Source organism: Herpailurus yagouaroundi, unplaced genomic scaffold, assembly GCF_014898765.1.
Source record: "Herpailurus yagouaroundi ecotype Mexico unplaced genomic scaffold, PumYag 100, whole genome shotgun sequence".
Taxonomy (NCBI): domain Eukaryota; kingdom Metazoa; phylum Chordata; class Mammalia; order Carnivora; family Felidae; genus Herpailurus; species Herpailurus yagouaroundi.
The window spans coordinates 87,012,344-87,035,848 of NW_024412391.1; the positions used below are offsets into that span (position 1 = coordinate 87,012,344).

At 36.5% G+C, this 23,505-nt stretch overlaps 1 protein-coding gene across 4 annotated transcripts in view; it reads left to right on the forward strand.

Moving 5' to 3' along the window:
• Nucleotides 1–23,505, forward strand: part of CDK13 (cyclin dependent kinase 13) — a 123,634-nt gene that overhangs the window by 38,707 nt on the left and 61,422 nt on the right. For all 4 annotated transcript variants that reach the window (XM_040473009.1, XM_040473012.1, XM_040473011.1 and 1 more), the window contains exon 5: nucleotides 476–646. In XM_040473009.1, the coding sequence (XP_040328943.1) occupies nucleotides 476–646 (171 nt within the window). The remainder of the gene's footprint in view (nucleotides 1–475; nucleotides 647–23,505) is intronic.

The following is a 23,505-nucleotide window of genomic DNA, read 5'->3' on the forward strand; positions in this document are numbered from 1 at the left end:
AGGGAGACACAGAATCGGAAACAGGCTCCAGGCTCTGAGCCATCAGCCCAGAGCCTGACGCGGGGCTTGAACTCACAGACCGCGAGATCGTGACCTGGCTGAAGTTGGACGCTTAACCGACTGCGCCACCCAGGCGCCTCTCTCCTTCACTTTTTAAAAATGGTAGTGTAATGCAGCTACTGTTCATCATCTTGCTTTTTTCATTTAATATATCGTACAGAGCATACAGTAACAATACTTATGGACCTACCCCATCCTTTTTAACAGTTATATAGTATTCCACAGTTTGGATAATTTAACTAGAGACTTAATTTCTTGAGCTATGAACATTATCATTGGTACTTTGAAAGCTAAAATATATTTTGTGAGTAGTAAGAGGTAGGAACAGAAATTTTGAATTAAAATAAAGTTAAAATTAAGAAAAATGTCATTTGGTTTTGTCAGCTGCTAACTTGATTTTACTTAATTTTTATAGGAGAAATGGTAGCCTTAAAGAAAGTACGTCTAGATAATGAAAAGGAAGGCTTTCCAATTACAGCAATTCGAGAAATTAAAATTCTCCGGCAGCTTACCCACCAGAGTATTATCAATATGAAGGAAATAGTGACTGATAAAGAAGATGCTTTGGATTTTAAGAAGGATAAAGGTATGTGTGCATATTTACATAACCAGTTCTGCATATGCATGATGTTGCTAACTTGCAGATTTTGTCATAGGTATTAACTATATGAGTAATTACTAGGTACATAAAACTATTGCATTAATATCATACTCTGTTTTTAGATGTAGTTGAGTTGAAGAATTATTTATTTACTTTAGTGATATTTGAGTCCCCTAAGAAACAAAACATATTTATCAGTATTACACATATTTAGTAGTAGTAGTTTTTTGGAGCATCAATGTATAATTTTTAATCTTCATTTTTTAGTTATTGAGAAATAGTTTATAGTAGTATAGAATATATGCTTATCTTACATTTTTTAAATGTTTTAATGCCTTAACATATAAGGAAACTTTATGGTAGGCATTTATGTTATTTCTGAACATGTGGAGGCAAAATCTTACCTGAAATTGCCTTTAATGAATTATAGTGGTATATGCTTTTAGCAGAAAAACTAAAAAGAAATTAGCATGCTCATTAAAGTAGTTATCATAAGGCATATGGTAGGTAAAAGGCTCTATTTCCAATAGGTTTTAGGATCTTTGAGATTTTGGAACCAAAGTTGACTTCATTATAACCTGTGGTTTTCAAAGAGCAAAATTCTTTTTCAAATCTAAGATAAGATAGATTAAAATAGGTGTTCTGATTGAACATGGTACTTAACCCCCTCCCATCCGCAACTGTACACACACACACACACACACACACACACACACACACACACACAATCTTAGTCTTCTGGGGAACAGTATAAAAAATGAGTGACTTAATACATAATAGTTATTTTGTAGAAAGGAACTTCTCAAAGTATTCTGTATGCACTATGTAGAAAATTTGAATTTTTTTTTTTTTTAATTTTTTAAATGTTTATTGTTGAGAGAGAGAGACCAACAGAACATTGAGCGGGGGACGGGCAGAGAGAGAGGGAGACACAGAATCTGAAACAAGCTCCAGGCTCTGAGCTGTCAGCACAGAGCCTGATGCAGGGCTTGAACTTGTGAACCATGAGATCATGATCTGAACTGAAGTTGGACGCTTAACCGACTGAGCGGTTAAGCCCCTAGAATCATCTTTTTAATTGATACCACTTTCATTAGTTGTTGTCCATAATAACACCAATATTCCTTAGCTTGATTTTAATCCAGTTTATATTATTCATCATTTCTTATTGTGTAGTAGAAAGGATACTGGTTTGGCTTGTGTTGGAATGTCTGAGATTTGTGACTTTGCTTACGAGCAGTGCAACCTTATTTGCAAGATCTTTAGCCCATCTGAGCCCGTGTGACCTCTTCATCCATTAAAGGAAAATTATTTTTCTTACTGTGTAGTAAGGATTAAATTAAGATCTTATATATGAGGGTTGTATGTAAACATTTTTCATTAATGTCATACTATAGCCAAAATTAATATATTTGTTCTTCCTCCAACATACCCTGAACCTCCTGCTGCTTTGATTTGTGGGATCATATCCCTGCCTATTTCTTTAACCCCATCTCTGCCATTTTTCTGATTGTCCACCAAGCTTCAGTCATATAGGTCACATATTCCAATGCACTTCGCTGCCTTAAAGTCTTTACATATGCTGCTTCCCTGGGCTTAAACCTCTCTACCCTCAACACACACATGCATGCACGCATGCACACACGTGTGCACACACAATTTGAAAGACTGTTTTCTCATCCTCTGGGTCACAGACTGAATGTTACTTTATTCATCAGTGAAGCCTAACCGGATGGACCACTTTCAACTGAGTGGAGACACAGGCAATTTAAAAGCCTTAGTTTTTTTCTTCATAACTTTTTCCAGAATAACTACTGATTTGTTATTTACTTGTATCTCCATATGAGAATGGGAACCATACCTGTTTTATTCATTATTATAACCCTTACCTAGCTCAGTGACTAGGCCATAGAAGGTACTAAATAACTAATTGCTGGATTGGTAATTAAACTCTGCTTACTATAGCCTGTTCATACTTTAATACTTTTTTTGTTTTAACTTTTTTTTAATGTTTATTTATTTTTGAGAGATACAGAGACAGAATGTGAGTAGGTTAGGGGCAGAGAGAGAGACACACACAGAATCCTAAGCAGGCTCCAGGCTCTGAGCTGTCAGCCCAGAGCCTGATGCAGGGCTCGAACTCACAAGCTATGAGATCATGACCTGAGCCGAAGTCGGACGCTCAACTAACTGAGCCACCCAGGCGCCCCAATACTTTTTAAAAGAATACAGTAGTCAGAATTTTCCTTGTATCATATTTATGGTCCTTATTTATTTTCCTTACTGGATTATAAGTTTCCTCAGTCCTTTGTTTTTTGCTTTGTGTTTTCTCCCCCACAATGTCTATCACCATATTTTACAAACCATAGATTTTCCTCTATCTGCTTCCTCATCTTTTCCCCCACCATAATCCTGTTTGTAATTGTTGGAATCATGATACATAATGTGTTTTACTGTGGGGAAGTTACATTTAGATGCCAGCTATTAAATATACTACAGTATGTCAAGGAGTATGGAATTTAAAACCTAATCCTCTTTCAGAATTATTTATTTTATTGAGGTAAAATTGACATAACATTGTATTAGTTTTAACAGTATAATGATTTGGTATTACATATATTGTGAAATGAGCACCGTGATAAATCCAGTTAACATTCATCACTACACAGTTACATTTTTTTTCTCGCGATGAGAACTTTTTTTTTTTTTTTTTTGAGAGCGCACATGAGCTGGAGTGAGCATGAGTCAGAGAGGAGCAAAGGGAGTGGGGAAGAGAGAATCTTAGGCTCCTTGCAAGCATGGAGCCCAGCACGGGGCATGATCTCACAACTCTGAGATCATGACCTGAGCTGAAATCAAGAGCTGGATGCTTAACCGACAGAACCACCTAGGCACTCCATGATGAGAACTTTTAAGATCTACTGTCTTGGTAACTTTCAAATATACAATACAGTATTATTAACCGTAGTCCCCATACTGTGTATTACACCCTCATGCACACAGTTATTTATTTTATAATTGGAAATTTCTATCTTTTGATCCCCTTCACCCATTTTGCCCACCTCTTGTCCCCTGCCTCTGGCAACCAGTCTGTCCTTTGATTATCTATGAGTTTGGGGGTTTTTTTGTTCTTGTTTTTGTTTTAAATTTCACATGTAAGTGAGATCATATGATATTTGTCTTTCTCTGTTTGACTTCAGGGCACAAAACCCTCAGGGTCCATCCACATTGTTGCAAATGGCAAGATTTCCTTCTTTTTTATGGCTGAATTATATTATACCATATAGTTATGCTACATTTTATTTATTCAGTCATCTTTTGATAGACACTTAGGTTGTTTCCATGTCTTGGCTGTTGTAAGTAATGTTGCATGGGGGTACATGCATCTTTTTGAGTTAGATTTTTATTTCTTTTGGATAAATAACCAGAAGTGGAATTGCTGAATCACATGGTAGTTCTACTTTTAATTTTTTGAGGCACTTCTATACTGTTTTCCATAATGGCTGCACCATTTTACATTCCCACCAACAGTGCATGAGGGTACCCTGTACTCCTCGCCAATGCTTATTTCTTGTCTTTTTTGATAATAGCTATTCTAATAGGTGTGAGGTGATATGTAATCCTTTTTCAATGAATCTATTAAATTTGGTTTGTTTTATTTTAGAGAGAGACAGTGTATGAGCAGGGGAGAGGGGCAGAGGAGAGAGAGAGAGAGAGAGAGGGATAATCTTAAGCAGGTTCTACACTCAGAGCAGAGCCCAATGTAGGGCTCGATTCTACAACTCTAGGATCATGACTTGAGCCAAAATCAAGAGTTGGATGCTCAACTGACTGAGCCACCCAGGTGCCCCATGAATCTATTCTTTCTGGTGAGAACCACGATGATGCAGACTGATTTGGTGAAAAGGAAACTAGATCTGAAGTCTTTGGGGTCTAATCCTGATCATGTTAGCTGTGTACCATTATTCCAATTGTGATTGCTGTCCTGGAGCAGAAAGACAGTATGGAAACTTTGATTTAATATTTTATATTAGAATTGATTAAACTAAAACAACAAAATAAAACCAAATACTTAACAGTAATTTAAATTTGAAAATTGTAAACAACACAAAAATCAAGTAAAATTGCTAACATAATAATATAAACTTTGTGCCTGAGTGGCTCAGTCTGTTGAGTGTTGGACTTTTGGTTTCAGCTCAGGTCATGATCCCAGGGTTGTGAGATCAAGCACAAAGTTGGCCTCCGCTTTGAGTGTAGAGTCTGCTTAAGATTCTCTCTTTTGGGGTGTCTGAGTGGTTCAGTAGGTTAAGCCTTTGACTCTTGACTTTGGCTCAGGTCATGATGTCATGGTTCGTGAGTTCTAACGCTGTGTTGGTCTCTGTGCTAAGGCTACAGAGCCTGCATGGAATATTCTCTGTCTCTGTCTCTCTGTCTCTCTCTGTGTCTCTCTATTCCTTCCCCTCCCACCATTAGTTCTTTCTCTCTCTCTCAAAATAAATAAATTTAAAAAAAATTTAAAAAGTAAAAACTTAAAAAAATATAAAAACATAGTAAAAACAATATATATAAATATATAGTGTAAATATATTATAATAAATAATATAAATAAAATCAATAAATATAAATAAAATAAAAACAAATATATATAAAGATTTGCATTATTATAACAGAAGCCATAGCACAAAGCACTTGGCTCTACTTCCTTAAGAAAACAGGGTTAAGTGGTTTCCATAAGTCATAGGTGGATTTTTGTGCAAAATCTTAGAGATGCTGAATGAGCTTTTTCTGAAATAATCTGGGGAAATGGAGGGAGGCTAAACTAATTCTAAATTTTTTTCTTAATTTTCTTTATCTTCAGGCAGTCTCATCTTTTTAATAACTGAGGGGAATCTTTGAACCTTTTTGTGTGTTTTTCAATCTTTAGGTGTTAGCAAAGGGTAGTTTTTGTTTCAAGGAAAATATTTCTTGTACTTCTAGATTTGCAGTTTCAAGTATGAAAGGAGAGTGGGATATAATTACTTGTATTAATTTCAGTACTCTGGTGTTCATATTTCACCATTCCTCAAATTTTTGAACTGAAGTATGAACTATTTTGCAACAAAAGTTTTGCTTTATTTTCTTGCTCCCACTGAGGATTATGAATTTATGGAAAGATACTTTCTGACTGAATGTAATAATATTCAATTAAAAATTTAAAGCAGTTTATAATTCTCTGGGCAGAGAAGACTTTGTTTTTGCAATTATATGCACTATAAAATAAAAACTACAGTCTTTGATCTCCATCTCAAAATATAAATATTTTGTATTCAGGTTAAAAAAAAAAAACCTAAATACTGAAATAATGGTATCATTCCAACAAAATAGTATTGGTACTTAAAAATAATATGATATGCTGGACAGCCAAAAGCTGTAATTGTAATTACTATATTCAAATTAAGCTATAATACTTTCAGTATTAGTACTTATTTAATAATGGAATTTGTGTAATCTTTTAATTTGGAATTTTCTTAAAAATCAGCAAAAAACAATATTCTATAGTAAATGTTTGTGGCAAAGTGTCACCATACGGTTGAGGGAAAAAGTCTCATATGTCACTGCTATGATTTCTGATTTCACATGGTGCTCCCTTGCATTTGCATTGCATGTCATACACAGTTCTCCTAGACACTGGAGCCAGATTTCCTTCTGTTTTAGTGACTTTGTACATAAAACTTTTATTCACCTCTAATTGTTCCCTTAAATAGATTAATACAAATTGGATTACTAGGTCAGTGGATTTGAACTTTGAAATTTCTTGACACATGTCACCAAGTTTTTCAGAAAGGCTGTGCCAATTTATAAAGCAGGAATAGAACAGACTAGGAAAAGAAGGTAACTGTCTCAACCTGATGAAGGGCATCTATGAAAAACAAGATGTCTGTTCTTACCACTTCTATTCAGCATTGCCAAGGCAGTTAGGCAAGAAAATTAAATAAAAGATAAACAGATTAGAAAGGAAGAAATAATACTATCTCTAATGTGTGCATGGTGTGTGTGTGTGTGTGTGTGTGTGTGTGTGTGTGTACGTGTACGTACACACATACTCTCTTCATAGAGAATCCTATAGAATCCACTAAAACACTCAGAACTCATAAATGAGTTCATTGAGGTGGCAGAATGCAAGATCAATACACAAAAAACTGTTGTATTTCTGTATATTAACAACGAACAGTCCAAAGTGAAATTAAGAAAACAGTTTCATTGTAATAGCCCTAAAAGGAATAAAATATCTAGGAATAAATGAACAAAAAAAATGTAAAAGTCTTGTACACTGAAAACTATAAAATATCACTGAAAAAAAATAAGACCTAAATAAATGGAAACACGTTCCTTGTTCATGGATCTGTTGACTTAATATTACTAAGATGGTAAATTGATTTGTATGTTTATTGCAGTCCTTATCCTGGCTGGCTCCTTTTCAGAAACTGACCAGCTGATTTTAAAGTACATATGGAGGGGCAACTGGGTGACTCATTCGGTTGAGTGTCTGACTCTTGGTTTTGGCTTAGATCATGATCCCAGGGTTATGAGTTCGAGCCTCTTGTCACTCTGCATTGAGCATGGAGTCTGCTTCAGAATCTCTCTCTCTCCCTCTTTCTCTCCTTCTGCCTCTCCCTCTGCCTCTCCCTCTGCCCCTCTACCCTGCTCACACTTTTGAAAGGAAGGAAGGAAGGAAGGAAGGAAGGAAGGAAGGAAGGAAGGAAGGAAGAAAAGAGAAAGAAAGAAAGAGAAAGAACATATGAAAATTCAAGAGAGGTAAAACAGTCAAAAAATATCTTTAAACAGAAGAACTGGGGTGTCTGGGGGCTCAGTTGGTTAAAGTGTCTGACTTCAGCTCAAGTCATGACCTCACAGTTCACGAGTTCGAGCCCTGCGTTGGGCTGTGTGCTGACAGCTCAGAGCCTGGAGCCTGCTTTGGATTCTGTGTCTCCCTCTGTCTCTCTGCCCCTTCCCCACTTTCTCTCTCTCTCTCTCTCCCTCTCTCTCTCTCTCTCTCTCTCTTTCCCTCTCAAAAATAAACATTAAAAAAAAAATTTTAACAGAAGAACTCACATTTCCTGATTTCAAATATTAGTATAAAACTTAGAGTGATCAAGACTGTGTAGTACTGGCTTTAGGATAAATATATAGATCCGTAGAATAGGTTTGGAAGTCTAGAAATAAACACTCACATTTTTGGTCATTTCAGTTTTCAATGATGATACCAAGACCATTCAGTGGAAAAGAATAGCCTTTTTAGTAATCAGTGCTGGCTCAAGTGGATATGAAAAAGAATGAAATTGGGCCTTTTATTCATACCATATGTAATAATTAACTCAAAATGGTTCAGTGACTTAAATATAAGACCTAAAACCTTAAAACTCTTAGAAGAAAATATAGCAGTAAATCTTCATGGCCTTGAGTTAGCTAAAACCTTCTTAAGACACCAAAAGCAGAAGCAGTAGAAGAAAGTAGATATATTGGACTTCTTCAAAATTAGAAACTTTTGTGCTCTAGGGGACACTACTGAGAAAAGTGAAAAGACAACTCATAGAATGGGAGAAAATATATGTATAGCATCTATCTGATAAAGAACTTGTATCTAGAATGTATAAAGAACTCTTACAACCAAATGATAAAAAGACAACGTGTTTAAACATGCAAAGGATCTGAATAAACATTTTTCCAAAGAAGATAGGCAAGTAGGGGCACCTGGGTGGCTCAGTCGATTCAGCATCTGACTTTGGCTCAGGTCATGATCTCTCAGTTTGTGAGTTCAAGCCCCGCATCAGGCTCTGTGCTGACAGCTCAGAGCCTGGAACCTGCTTCGGATTCTGTGTCTGCCTGTCTCCCACTCATACTCTGTGTTTCTTTCTCTCTCAAAAATAAATAAAGATTTAAAAAGTTTAAAAAAAAAACATAGGCAAATGACCAATAAGCACATGAAAAGATGTTCAATATCATAGCCATCAGGGAAATGCAAATCAAAATTAGAGTGAGATGCCACTTCATATGCACTATAGGATGGCCATAAGAAAGAGGATAGATATTGACATGTATTGGAGAAGATGTGGAGAGATTGGAAGATTCAGACATTACTGGTGGGAGACTCATACATTACTGGTGGGGTTGTAAAATGGTACAACCACCTTGGAAAGCAATCTGCATGTTTTTCAGAATATTAAACGTAAGAGTTATGAGCTATAGAACTTCAACTTTTGGGACATATCCAAGAAAAATAAAAAGATATATCCTCACAGAAACTTGTAAACTAATTTTCATAGGAGGATCATTCATAATGGCCAGAAAATGCCAACATCAGTTGATGAATATGTCAAAATCTGGTACACCCATGCAGTGCAATAGTATTATACCGTAAAAGAGAATGAAGAACTTAGACCAACAAATTTGATAACCTGGATAAAATGGAAAAATTCATAGAAATGTACAACCTCCAAGAATTATGAAGAAATAGAAAATCTGAACAGACCTATAACTGTAAGGAAATGAATCTGTAACAAAAACTTCAACAATGACAACTAAAAAGCCCAGGACCAGATGCTTTCACAGTGAATTCTACCAGTCATTTGAGGAATTAACATTAGTCCTCTCCAAAACTTTCCAAAAAAACTGATCACAAAGAAACACTTTTTGGGGCGCCCGGGTGGCTCAGTTGGTTAAGCATCTGACTCTTGATTTCTGCTTGGGTCATGATCTCATGGTTCGTGGAATTGAGCCCTGCATTGGGTTTGGAGCTGACAGCTCAGAGCCTGCTTGGATTTCCCTCTTCCTCTCTATGCCCTTCCCTTGCTTGCACGGTCACTCTCTCCCTCTCTCTCTTTCAAAATACATAAACATTAAAAAAAAAAATAAAAAGGAGAAACACTTTCAAAATCATTCTGTAAGGACATCATTATCCTGATACCAAAACCAGGCAAAGACAGTATAAGAAAACTATAGACCAATATTTCAGAGATATATTTATACAGAAATCCTTAGAAAATACTAGCAAACTGGATTCAGCAGTATATTAAGAGGATTATACACTATGACCAAGTGAGATTTATTCCTGGAATGTAAAGATAGTTCAGCATATGAAGATTAGTCACTGTAATACACTACATTAACACAATGAAGAAAAAAATTTACACGATCATCTCTCTAGATACAGAATAAACATTTGACAGAATTCAACATTCTTTCATGATAACGACACTCAACAAACTAGGATTAGAAGGAAACTATGTCAAACGTATTAAAGGCCCATATATGAAAAGTATACAGCTACCATCATATTCTGTAGTGAAAGATGAAAAGCTTTTATTTTATAATCAGGGTGAGACAAGGATACTCACTTTTGTCACTTCTAGTCAGTATAGTGCTGGAAGCAGTTAAGAAAAAGAAAGAAATATATCAAAATTGGAAAGGGAGAAATAAAATTATCTTTATTCATAGACAACATGATCTTATATGTAGAAAGTCCTAAAGATTCTACCAAACAAAATATTAGAATTAATAAGTAAATTCAGCAAATCGCAAGGTACAAAATCAATGTGCAAAAAAGATGAGTTTCTGTAATCTAACAGCAAAAATCTGAAAAGGAAAAGAAAATGATTTCATTTGCAATAGCATCAAAAAGAATAAAATAGGAATAAATTAACCAGGGAGATGAAATATTTGTATATTGAAAATTATAAAACGTTGCTGAAAGAAGTTAGACACCATAAATTAAAGATATTGGTGTTCCTGGATTAGAAGACTTAATATTGTTAAGATATCAGTACTACCCAGAGTAATCTACAGATTTAATGCAATTCTAATGAAAATCCCAACAGTGGTTGTGGCAGATTGGAAAAATTCATCCTGAAATTTATTTGGAATCTCACGGGACCCTCAAATAACCGAAGCAAACTTGAAACAAGAACAAAGTTGGAGGTCTCACACTTCCCAGTTTCAACACTTATCATAAACTACAGTAATCAGACTGTAGTACTGGCATAAAGACAAGACATATGCACCAGTGCAACAGAATTCAGAGCCCAGAAATAAACCCTGGCATATATGGGCAAGTGATTTTAGACAAGGGTACTAATACAGAGGAAGACAGTTTTTTCAACAATTCGTGTTGAAAAAGTTGGATATCTATATGTGAAACCATGAAGTTGGACTCTTAACCTAATACTGTGTTAAAAATAAAACCTTGAGGGGCACCTGAGTGGCTCAGTCAGTTAAGTGTCCAACTTCGGCTCAGGTCATGATCTCACGGTTTGTGAGTTTGAGCCCCGCATTGAACTCTGTGCTGACTGCTCAGAGCCTGGAGCCTGCTTCAGATTCTGTGCCTCCCCCTCTCTCTGCCCCTCCCCTGCTTGTGCTCTCTCTCTCTCTCTCAAAAATAAACATTTTTTTTTTAATTAAAAAAACTAAAAAAATAGAAATAATATAAAACATCAGGGTGCCTGGGTGGCTCAGCCAATTAAGCATCCATATCTTGATTTTGGCTCAAGTTATGATCCCATGGTTATAAGACCCATCCCTGCTTTGGGCTCTGTGCTGGGTGTGGAGCTTGCTTGGGATTCTCTCTGTCCTTATGTGCCTCTCCCCCACTTGCATGGTTTCTCTCTGTCTCTCTCCTTCAAAATGAAGTAAACTTTAAAAAAAAGTCAGACTGAGGATCACTTAAGAGAAAATACAAAACAAAAAACAGGGGTGCCTGGATGGCTCAGTTGGTTAAGCATCCAACTTTGGCTCAGGTTATGATCTGGTGGTATGAGCCCCGTGTTGGGCTCTGTGCTGACAGCTCAGAGCCTGGAGCTTGCTTTAGGATTTGTGTGTATGTCTCTCTTTCTCTGCCTTTTGCCTGTTTATGTTCGTTCTCTCTCTCTCTCAAAAAGAAGAACTTAAAATAAAACCAACTCAAAATGGATCAAAGACCCAAATGTATGAGCTAGAACTAGAATACTTCTATAAGAAAACATAGGGGAGAACTTGACTACATTGAGTTTGGCAATGGTTTTTGGGTAGGATATCAAAAGCACAGAACAAAAAAAGGAAAAAGAAAAAGTTGGGCTACTCAAAATTAAATTTGATTTTTTTAGCAAATTCTACGCCCAACATGGGGCTCAAACTCATGACCCCGAGATCAAGAGTCTCATGCTTTACAGGCTGAGCTACCCAGGCGCCCCCAAAATCAAAATATTTTAGGCATCAAAGGACATAAGAGTAAAAAACCAACTCAGGATATAGAAGAAGATATTTGCTAATCACATATCTGATAAGGTTTTATACTCATTTTATATAAAGAACTCCAACTCAATGAAAATAAAATACCAAAGGACTTTAATGGATTTTAAACACATGAAAAGACATTCAACATCACTATTAGGGAAATGCACGTTAAAACAACAATGAATTACCATTCATACCCATTAAAATGACTTATCAAAAGAACAAAAATAAAAACAACAGAAAAATAACGAGTGATGCCAAAGGTGTGGAGAAATTGGAATACTTGGCCTTTGCCAGTTGGAATGTATAATGGTAAAACTGCTGTGGAAGATATGATGATTCCCTAAAAAGTTAAAAACAACCATATGGTCCAGCATTTCCACTTTTGGTTATATACTCATAAGAACTAAATTAGCATCTTGAAGAGATATTTGTACCTTTTGTTAATAGCACTATTCACAGTAACCAAAAGGCAGAAGCAATCTAAATCTTCTTGGATGGATGAATTGACAAGCAAAATGTGGTATATACATACAATGAAATATCATTCAGTCTTTAAAAGGAAATTCTGACACAAGCTACAACATGGATGGACCTTAAGGACATTATGCTAAATAAAATAAACATCACAAAAGCGAAATACTAGATGAATTTACTTTCAGGAAGTACCAGAGGTAGTCAGATCCATAGAGACAGAAAGTCAAATGGTGGTTACCAGGGAGTAGAGGCGGGTAAGAATGGGCAGTTACAGTTCAATAGGTACAGAATTTCATTTTTGCAAGATGAAAAGAGTTCTGGAAATGGGTGCTGCTGATTGGTTGCACAACAGTGTGAATGAACTTGCTGCCCCTAAACGGTACACTTAAAAAATAGTTATGAATGGTTTATATTATATACATTTTACTACAGTTTTTAAAAATAAAAAAAAAAAAGATGAAGTACAGATACATCTTACAACATGAATGGACCTTAAAAACAATAAGTGAAAGAAGCCAGGTAAAAAGACTGTGTATTGTATAATTCTGTTTATATAAAATGTCCAGAATAGGCAAATCTGTAAAGACAGAAAATAGATTGGTGGTTGCCAGACACTTGGGGAGGTGTTGAAAATGGGGAGTACCTGCTAATGGGTATGAGGCTCTTTTTGAGGTGATTTCATTGTGGTGGTGGTTGCACAACTCTGAATACATTAAAACCAATTGAATTGTGTACTTTAAATGGGTGAGTGTATGATGTATGAATTAAATCTCAATGAAGCTGTTATTTAAGACAAAAAATCCAAACAGCACCCCAGAATTCTTTGTTCTGATGAAAATACTGGGTAGATTGAGAGGGAGAGGTGTGTGTGGTGGATGGGGTAGGTTTGTTTAGAAGATGAGACTGGAAGGGTAGGTTAGGACCAAATATGGTGCTTGACATTAAATACAATGCCAAGGAATCAAAATACTCACTTTTTTCAGAAAAAATAGCACAGAGCTTGTCATGTATTTTTACCAGCATTTATAATGATTTTGTTTGATCTTTGATAATTTGATAGGTAAAAAATGGTATCCTGTCTTTTTAATCATTATTTTTTATTACTGTGGAGATTGGACAGTTTCCTGTTCTTTTTTTTTTTTTTTAATTTTTTTTTTTTTCAACGTTTATTTATTTTTGGGACCGAGAGAGACAGAGCATGAACGGGGGAGGGGCAGAGAGAGAGGGAGACACAGAATCGGAAACAGGCTCCAGGCTCTGAGCCATCAGCCCAGAGCCTGATGCGGGGCTCGAACTCACGGACCGCGAGATCGTGACCTGGCTGAAGTCGGACGCTCAACCGACTGCGCCACCCAGGCGCCCCGACAGTTTCCTGTTCTTAGAGGCCATTTATATATTTTTTTAACATATATTACCTGTTTATGTCCTTTGCCTATTTTTTAAAATTAGGGTATTAGTGTTTTTAATTGAGTTTTGAATATATTTGTAACATAGTAAGAATGTTCATCTTTTGAGTAGTTTATATAGAAACTGTCCAGACATCTGGTTTCCTTGCTCTCATGTTTCTTATGTTAGTGCTCAGTAAATGTTAGAGTTGAATCGAGGAGAAAAATATTTATAAAACAGATTGTATTCTGTTCCAAAATAACCAAATGAATATTTCATGATTGTGAATTTTGCATAATCAGTTAAAAGGTATAGGAAAGTGTTTTATTTACATTTAATGAAATGTAGCATATAAAGCTTTTACTCTTTTAAATGTTTACTTTTGAGAGAGCATGGGGGAGGGGGAGAGAGAAAGTGGGGGGGGAGAGAGTCCACGTGGGTGTGAGCGTGGGGGATGGGCAGAGAGAGAAGGGGACAGAGGATCCGAAGCAGGCTCCATGCTGACAGCAGTGAGCCCAATGTGGGGCTCGAACTCACAAACCAGGAGATCATGAGTGGAACTGAAGTTGGATGCTCAGCTGACAGAGCTACCCAGGTGTCCCTTGCCTATAATGCTTTTAAAGGAAAGAATGTAAAATCTTAATTAGGAAATGACTCCTTTCTGAATCACAAGGAGATAGAGTTAGCATAATGTGTTGAAATTTAGAGTTTATTTTCATTTATTTTTTTGATTAAGTAAGCTCTATTCCCAAGGTGGGTCCTGAACTCAAGACCTTGAGATCAAGAGCCAGGTGCCCTTAACAATTTAAAGAACATAGAGAAATCAGAATGTTTAGTTGCCCATCAGATGATTTATGGCAAAGGGATTGTGGAGTTTAAGGGAAAAGGAATCTGTGGGAAAGGCAGGAAGGAGTATATGGGAATGGAAAGGGGAAGTGCCTTTCTCTTGTCAATATTTCCTGAGTAGCTGAACAAGAAATAGTGTTCTTTTGGGGCAGATGTTATAAAGTAAAAGTAATGAGAAATATGTGTAATGATTAAGAGTACATAGTTTGAATCCGAGCTTCGTCCATCTCTGGTTTCCTCATCTGGAAGATGGAGTAATAATTCATTATTCCTAGGTTTGTTGCATTTGATGAAATAATTCATGCGAAACACTTAGAATATTGCACACAGCAAGAACACAATAAAGTTTGTGTTTATTATAGGTTGGTAGTCTGTTGATTGTGAGGGTAGAAATAGATCAATAATACAGTAATTGTTTTAATTAGGTGGAGAGGATGGAGGTTTGGGAGAAATGGTTTTAGTCCTCCAGTGAAGTTTTTTGGAGAGCAGACCCAGAAATTAGGGGAAAAAAAAAACAAAATAAAACAAAACACCTTTTTTCTGAAAGCTTACCAAGTAGTCTTTAATTATTAATAGTAAAAGTTGTCAAGAGTGAAAAAGTTGTCACATAATGACTAGGTGTGTTTGATTGGTTAACCTTACCGGAAGTTAAAAAGTGAGCTCAAACCCAGGCAGAGAAAGGGGGGTTGTAAGAATGAAACTCAGCAGCAGACACGTAAGACAGATGCCAATGGCAGAAGCCATGGTATCGGTTTGAAATGGAGAGTAGAGGGAGAAGTTAAAAAGCGGGTGATCTGCATTGTGAATACTGTGGCCATTAATAGAACTTTAGCAGTTAAATTCTGCAGTGGGGCAAGGTGGGTGGTGAAGGGTGGAAGTGGCAGAGAACCATTTAGGGCAGCATCAGCATTAGGGCAGTCAACTATGAAAGGTTAAAGATTTGTCAGGTTTTTGCCGTTTCTGTGAATTGCCCGTTTGTTTGATGTTTGCTTACTAACTGGAAAGATTTATTAAAATACATATTAATGTTTTATGTGTTTCACATAGCATAGATAATTTTTCCCATTTCCATTGTTTGCCCTCACCTTTGTTTTTCTTGTGTTCTTTGTTATTCTGAAATTTATATGTGGTCATATGTCAGTTTGCAGGATTTTTTTTGAAGGAAGGTGATTTGTCTCACGCTTAGGAAGGCTTAGCCCCCTAGAAAATTGTAAGAATGTTTTCTGTTTACATATTTTTAAAGTTTTTATTTAAATTCTAATTAGTTAATGCAGCGTAATACTGGTGTCAGGTGTATAATACAGTGATTCAGCACTTACCATACAACACCGGGTGTTCATCACAAGTGCACTCCTTAATCCCCATCACCTACTTAACCCATCCCCCCATCCACCTCCCCTCTGGTAACCATCAGTTTGTTCTCTGTAGTTTAATAGTCTGTTTTTTGGTTTCCCTCTCCCCCTACCCCTTTGCTCGTTTGTTTTCTTTCTCTTATTTAAATTTTACATATGACCATGGGGGAAGGGAAGAAAAAAAAGGTTAGAGAGGGAGGGAGCCAAAGCATAAGAGACTCTTAAAAACTGAGAACAAACTGAGGGCTGATGGGGGGTGGGAGGGAGGTGGGGGTGGGTGATGGGTATTGAGAAGGGCACCTGTTGGGATGAGCACTGGGTGTTGTATGGAAACCAATTTGACAATAAATTTCATAATAAAAATAAAAGTAAAAAATAAATAAAATTTACATATGAATGAAATTTTGTGGTGTTTGTCTTTCTGTGACTGATTTATTTGGCCTATTTCCATAATTTGGCTGTTGTAGATACAAACATCAGGGTCTGTGTATCCCTTTGAATTAGTATCTTTGTGTTCTTTGGGTAAATACCTAGTAGTACAATTGCTGGGTTTTAGGTATTTCTATTTTCTGGTTTCTTAAAAATGTCTATGTGAGTTTTTAAAAACATTTGGGTATTTAATCTTTCTTACTCTGTTCTGTCATGTTCATCGTATATAAAGTTTGTACGTGTTCTGGGCTTTCCTGTTTTATAGATCCTTTTGCGTGTCCTGCTATCATACATTGTTTTAATTATTGTAATCTTACATTACATTTTAATTTCTGGTACATAAAGGTCTCCTCCTCTGTGCTCCTTAAGAAAAGATCTTATTTTTCTACATTTAGATGTTCATGAAGTGTGAAAACTTAAAACTGGAGACTTGACTGGAATTATGTTGAGGTTTATTTGGGGAAGAGCAGGAGTTTTTAAAAAACTTGTTCAGTGTATGAAATTATAGGTATATTCATGTAATGCTTGAGACTGAAAATTGGTACAGCTTTCATAGAGGAAGGGCATGGTATGATACCTGGCACATACTACATGTTGTATAAGTATTTAATGTTGATATTATATTACAATAATTATTTCTTAAAGTATAATTGTCCTTTAACTCAGCAATTCTATTTTTAGAAACATAGAAGGAAGTAATCATGACTTTATATAAATATAGCTATGAGAATGTTGTTCACAGTATGGCTTATAATAGCAAGACATTAGAATTAATTTAAGTGTCTAACAACTTAAATTGCCTGGGTGGCTCAGTCGGTTAAACGTCCGACTTCGGCTCAGGTCATGATCTCATAGCTTGTGAGTTTGAGCCCTGCGTTGGGCTCTGTGCTGACAGCTCAGAGCCAGGATGGAGCCTGCTTCGGATTCTGTGTCTCCCTCTCTTTCTGTCCCTCCCCTGCTTGCTTGAGCTCTATCTCAAAAATAAATATTTAAAAAAAAAAAAAACAACTTTATATGTCTAACATCAGAAGATGATTGAACAGAACTATGGTGTATTATTACTTTGGAGTACTATGTAGCCATTATAATTGTGTTCAATGATAAGGAAAACTGTTCGCTCTATATATTATGAACCGGAAAAAGTTTATAAAGGAATAGGTAAAGTTTAATCCATATTTTGTATTAAAAGTATAGTCTAGGAGCACAAGGAAACCTTTGGGGCTGATGGATGTGTTCATTATCTTAATTGTAGACACAGTCTCACAGGTGTATACCTATGTGAAAACTACTTAAATTGTATCTTCTGAATATGTACAGTTTATTATTGTCAGTTAACACATTGAAACTGAAAAACATTTTTGTTCAGTTAAAGTGTAATAAGCTCAAGGAGAACGATTGAGTTTATTACTTCAGAAATTAAACCAATAGAATATATGAATATATAGAGAGATTTATTTTAAGGAATTGGGTCAGACAATTGTTGAGGCTGGCAAGTCTGAAATTTGTTAAGAGTGGCTAGTAAGCTGGAAATTCTGGCAGGAGTCTGTGTTGCAGACTTGAGTTCAAAAGCATTCTGGAGGCAGAATTTCTTCTTTAAAAGGACCTCAGTCTTTTCTCTTGAGGCCTTCAGATGGTTGGATGAAGCCTACGCACATTATTGAAGGTAATCTGTCCTCATAGTCTACTGACTTGAGTGTTAATCACATCTAAAAATACCTTCACAACATCTGGACTGGTATTGACCAAGCAGCTGGGCACTGTAGCCTAGTCAGGGTAACACATCAAATTAACCATCACACTCATCACTCTATCAGAGTGATTTCAGCAGAGCAACAAAATTCAATTGAAATGGTTTAAATCATAATGGGAATGTATTAGCTTGCATAAAAAGTGGTCCAGAGATAGGGCAGGCTTTAGGGTTAATTGATTCAGTGGCTTTCGGATGTCATCAAAGGCTCAAGTTATGCCATCTGCAGTGTCTATTTTATTCTCACAGTAGGATGGCTTGAAGAGGCAGTTACTCATATCTGGTGAGGGGAGAGCCTGGCTTCCCATGGCTTGCTTTCTTTTTTCTTTTTTTTCTCTTCTCTTCTCTTCTCTTCTCTTCTCTTCTCTTCTCTTCTCTTCTCTTCTCTTTTCCTTCCTTCCTTCCTTCCTTCCTTCCTTCCTTCCTTCCTTCCTTCCTTCCTTCCTTCCTTCCTTTTATTTACTTTTGTGAGAGAGAGAGTGTGAGGGCCGAGACACAGAATCTAAAGCAGTCTCCAGGCCTGAGCTGTCAGCACAGAGCCCTACACAGGGCTCAAACTCATGAACCGCGACATCATGACCTAAGCCGACGTTGGATTCTTGACTGAGCCACCCAGATGCTCCTTCCCTTGCATTTCTGAAGTCCATGAAGGCTTCTCTCTTAGGGCCCGTCATCAGTGCCTCAGTAGGCCCAAATCTTCTGTGCCTGCACATCTGTGAACCAGTCACCAGCAGGAAGGTTATCAAGAACTACTTAACATAGAATGTACTGTAATTAGAATATGATGAAAAGAAAACAAACTAAGCAAAATACCACTTTCAGTACTCAGGACCTTATTGGGAGGGAGGGAGATAGCTGACTTGGGCAGAGACTGATTCTTGGCTTTACATGAAATCTGAAGATGCTACAGTATTACAAAAGAAGATTGAGAAATACGTATTGTGTTATGCAAGTAAAGGTTATGCAGACTTTTTCTTTTTCGGTTAGTCTGTGTCCCTAGACAGGTGGGAATTGGCAGCCAAAATACTGAGTCATGAAGTTAATGGAATTACTGACTGTTTTTATTTTAGGATATGGAAAGTTGCATTGATACTGTCTTTTTACATTCTGACTTTAAGTGTTTTATTTTAGTTAATGTAGTAATTATTTCCTGACTGTTGGCTCCTATTACTGGGCTTGTTCATTAGGGCTTATGTTCATTTCACTCTTGGGTTTTTAGGTACCAGACTTTTAATTTGGGGATTTGGGGTCATTTTTGCATATAATTGGATTTTCTAGCAAATGTTATGTAATCATAAGATTTGTCCATTATCACAGATATTTGGGGTAACAATTGAATGCATTTTGCATTTCTCGGCTTTTTTGTTCTTTGTTTCTGGGTTTAACTGAGTTTTCTGAAAGTGAATTGGAATTTTACAGTTTGTTCTAGATTTAATATAACCAGTAAACTTTTAAAAAGTTCAGATTCTCCTGTCATCTCATGTTATTTCTGCAGCAGCCACTTGGCCAACTTGGATTCCCTACACACTTTTAATCTTCATTTTAAAGCTGTTCACTCTCCCCCAACGTATTGAGTTGCATAAGAAAGACTGGACTGGCATCAGCTGTCCCTAAAATGTTACATGATTATGTTTGTCCCAGAATGTAGTTGAGGTTGCATAGACTTCTCACCGTACATCCAACTCTTACAGCAGAAGCTGCATTAAATGATGGCAGTTTAATAGAGCACTCATGATTAAGTGTAAATAAAGGTACATGATTAAGGTAAATAAAAATTGCTTAAACATGGGGATCCTGGGTGGCTGTGTTGGTTAACCATCCAACCTTGGCTCAGGTCATGATCTCACAGTTTGTGAGTTCGAGCCTCGTATCGGGCTCTGTGCTGACAGCTCAGAGCCTGGAGCCTGCTTTGGATTCTGTCTCCTCCTCTCTCTGACCCTCCCCACTTGTGCTCTCTCTCTCAGAAATAAATAAATGAAAAAAAATTGCTTAAACGTAACAAATATACTTTTAAGGGAGTGACAATATGGCTGTGGGTAAAATAGGTTGTAGATAAAGTTTTAATTTTTTTAAAGTTTTTTTTTTTTTTTAAAGTTTATTTATTTTGCGTGAGCAGAAGAGGGGCAGAGAGAGAGAGGCAGAGAGAATCTCAAGCAGGAAACTGAACCACCCAGGCTCCCCTTTAGGTAAAATTTTTAAAAAACAGGACAACTTTGGAAGATAAGGTTACTTTAAACATACTGAAAAGTTACAAATTATGAAGTTATAAATTAATCTGAAATTCCTAAAGAGCAGTTAATGTGCTAGTCTTTTGAAATGATAATTTTGACTGTGAATTCTAGATAATTCGTTTAGAAGTGATCAAAAAATGAATTTTGAAAACACCACTAAAAAAGTAAAGCCAAAAAAAAGCAAAAAAAAGTAGAGCCAAAAATACTTTTTTGAAAATTAATTAGAAATTAATGAGAGAATTAATTTAACAAATTTGAAAAATGAAGTCGTGTTTTATTTAATTAAAAAAAAAATAATGCTTGCTGTGGGCCAGGCACTTTCCTGAGCAATTTACAAATATTAACTCAAAACTTATAGAAAGCTTATGAAAGTAATTGAAGAAGACACCAAAAAATGGAAAAAGATTCCATGCTCCTGGATAGGAAGAACAAATATTGTTAAAATGTCAATACTACCCAAAGCAATCTACATATTCAATGCAATCCACATGAAAATTACAACAGCATTCCTCACAGAACTAGAACAAATAATCCTAAAATTTGTATGGAACCAGAAAAGACCCCGAATAGCCAAAGCAATCTTGAAAAAGAAAACCAAAGCAGGAGGCATCACAATCCCAGACTTCAAACTATACTACAAAGCTGTAATCTTCAAGACAGAACAAAATAGAGAACCGAGAAATGGACCCACAAACGTATGGCCAACTAATCTTTGACAAAGCAGGAAAGACTATCCAATAGAATGAAGACAGTCTCTTCAGCAAGTGGTGCTGGGAAAACTGGACAGCAACATGCAGAAAAATGAACCTGGACCACACACCATACACAAAAATAAACTCAAAATGGATGAAAGACCTCAATGTAAGACAGGAAGCCATCAAAATCCTTGAGGAGAAAAACCTCTTTGATCTTGGTTGCAGCAACTTCTTACTCAAACCATCTCTGGAGGCAAGGGAAACAAAAGCAAAAATGAACTACTGGGACCTCATCAAAGTAAAAAGCTTCTGCACAGCAAAGGAAACAATCAGCAAAACTAAAAAGGCAACTGACAGAATGGAAGAAGATATTTGTAAATGACATATCAGATAAAGGGTCAGTATCCAAAATCTATAAAGAACTTACCAAACTCAACACCCAAAAAACAAATAATCCAGTGAAGAAATGGGCAAAAGACATGAATAGACACTGCTTCAAAGAAGACCTCCAGATGGCCAACTGACACATGAAAAAATGCTCCACATCACTCATCATCAGGGAAATACAGATCAAAACCACAATGAGATACCACCTCACACCTGTCAGAATGGCTAACATTAACAACTCAGGCAACAACAGGTGTTGGTGAGGTTGCAGAGAAAGAGGATCTCTTTTGCATTGTTGGTGGGAATGCAGGGTGGTGCAGCCACTCTGGAAAAACAGTATGGAGGTTCCTCAAAAAAACAAATAGAACTACCCTATGATCCAGCAATTGCACTACTAGGCATTTATCCAAGGGATGCAGGTGTGCTGTTTCGAAGGGACACATTCACCCCCATGTCTATAGCAGCACTATCAACCATAGCCAAAGTATGGAAAGAGCCCAAATGTCCATCAATGGATGAATGGATAAAGAAGATGTGGTATATATATACAATGGAGTATTACTCGGCAATCAAAAAGAATGAAATCTTGCATTTGCAACCATGTGGGTAGAACTGGAGGGTATTATGCTAAGTGAAATTAATCAGAAAAAGACAAAAATCATATGACTTCACTCTGTGAGAACTCTAAGAGACAAAACAGATGGACATAAGGGAAGGGAAACAATATAAAAACCGGGAGGGGGACAAAATAGAAAAGACTCATAAATATGGAGAACAAACTGAAGGTTGTTGGAGGGGTTGAGGGTGGGGGGGATGGGCTAAATGGGTAAAGGACACTAAAGAATCTACTCCAGAAATCATTGTTGCATTATATGCTAACTAATTTGATGTAAATTAAAAAAAATAAAAAATAAAACAAATTAAAATATTAACTCGTTTAATCCTCATAAAAAATCTGTGAGGAATAGAGAAGGAAATGAGATGTAAAAACATCAGAACCACTCTTAAATACACATAATACCTGGTATATGAAAAATAGTGACTAGAAATACTCTTTTTCAAGTGGACATTTCAGTTTGTTTGATTTTAATAGGATGTAGAAAATCTGACTTTGATGTATCACAGTATTTTTGTGGGAAAATGCATTAGAAATACAAATATTAAGGCCAAGTACACACCTGTTTCCTGCCATTCTCAGCCGTGGTGGCATTCAATGGATTTCTCCTCTTTTCTGCTCCTCACCTTTCACATGGTGGGAGCACGTTTCCTAACCCCACTCACTGTCACTGGTAGTGACCTTGGAGGCCTGAAATGAGAAATGGAGACCTTCAGGTGACAAGCCAGGAGCTCTCAGGTTTTCAGAATTGGAAGCTTTTGGGCTTTTTTTTGTGATAGAAAAAATCTCTGGATTTGAGGTATTTGGTTTCAGGCAGGCACAGTCATCAAACCTCTCTCATTCTGCCATTTCAGGAATTGATCTGTTTCTCTTTTTATTGCTACTGACCGCCACTCTTGGTCACAACTTCATGTATTGTGCGTATATCTGTTGTTAAGTTTTCTGCCGCTAGTACCAATGAGAAGCAGAGGAGGATAGCTTTCTTCCTTCTCTGCCAGTACTTAACTCCCAAACCCTTTTCCCCAGACACATTTTCCTTTTTGGCCTGTGGAAAATGCAGAGATAAGAAAGTGACTTTGGGTAATGTATTTACTGAATGCCGAAATAAAATTGTCTGGATACTTTTCGAAGAAATTACTTAACAAGTATTTGTTGAGTACTTGTTATATGCTTTACATTGTTCTAGGTGCTAGGAATAGGCAGTACATTTGATAGACAAGTTTTCTACCTTTTGGTGCTTAACATTCTAATTGAATAAGACTGGCTGTCTTGGATATTCTATTGTAAGACCTGAGGATTGGGGTTGGGCTGGGGAGGATTTAAGGGAATAGGGAAATGAAGTTGCTTTTTTCTCCTCCAACTTGGACAGAATACAGAGTCAAAGGAGAGTTTAGGAATGTCCCCATCCATCCTCAGTAATACTGTATGGTTTGG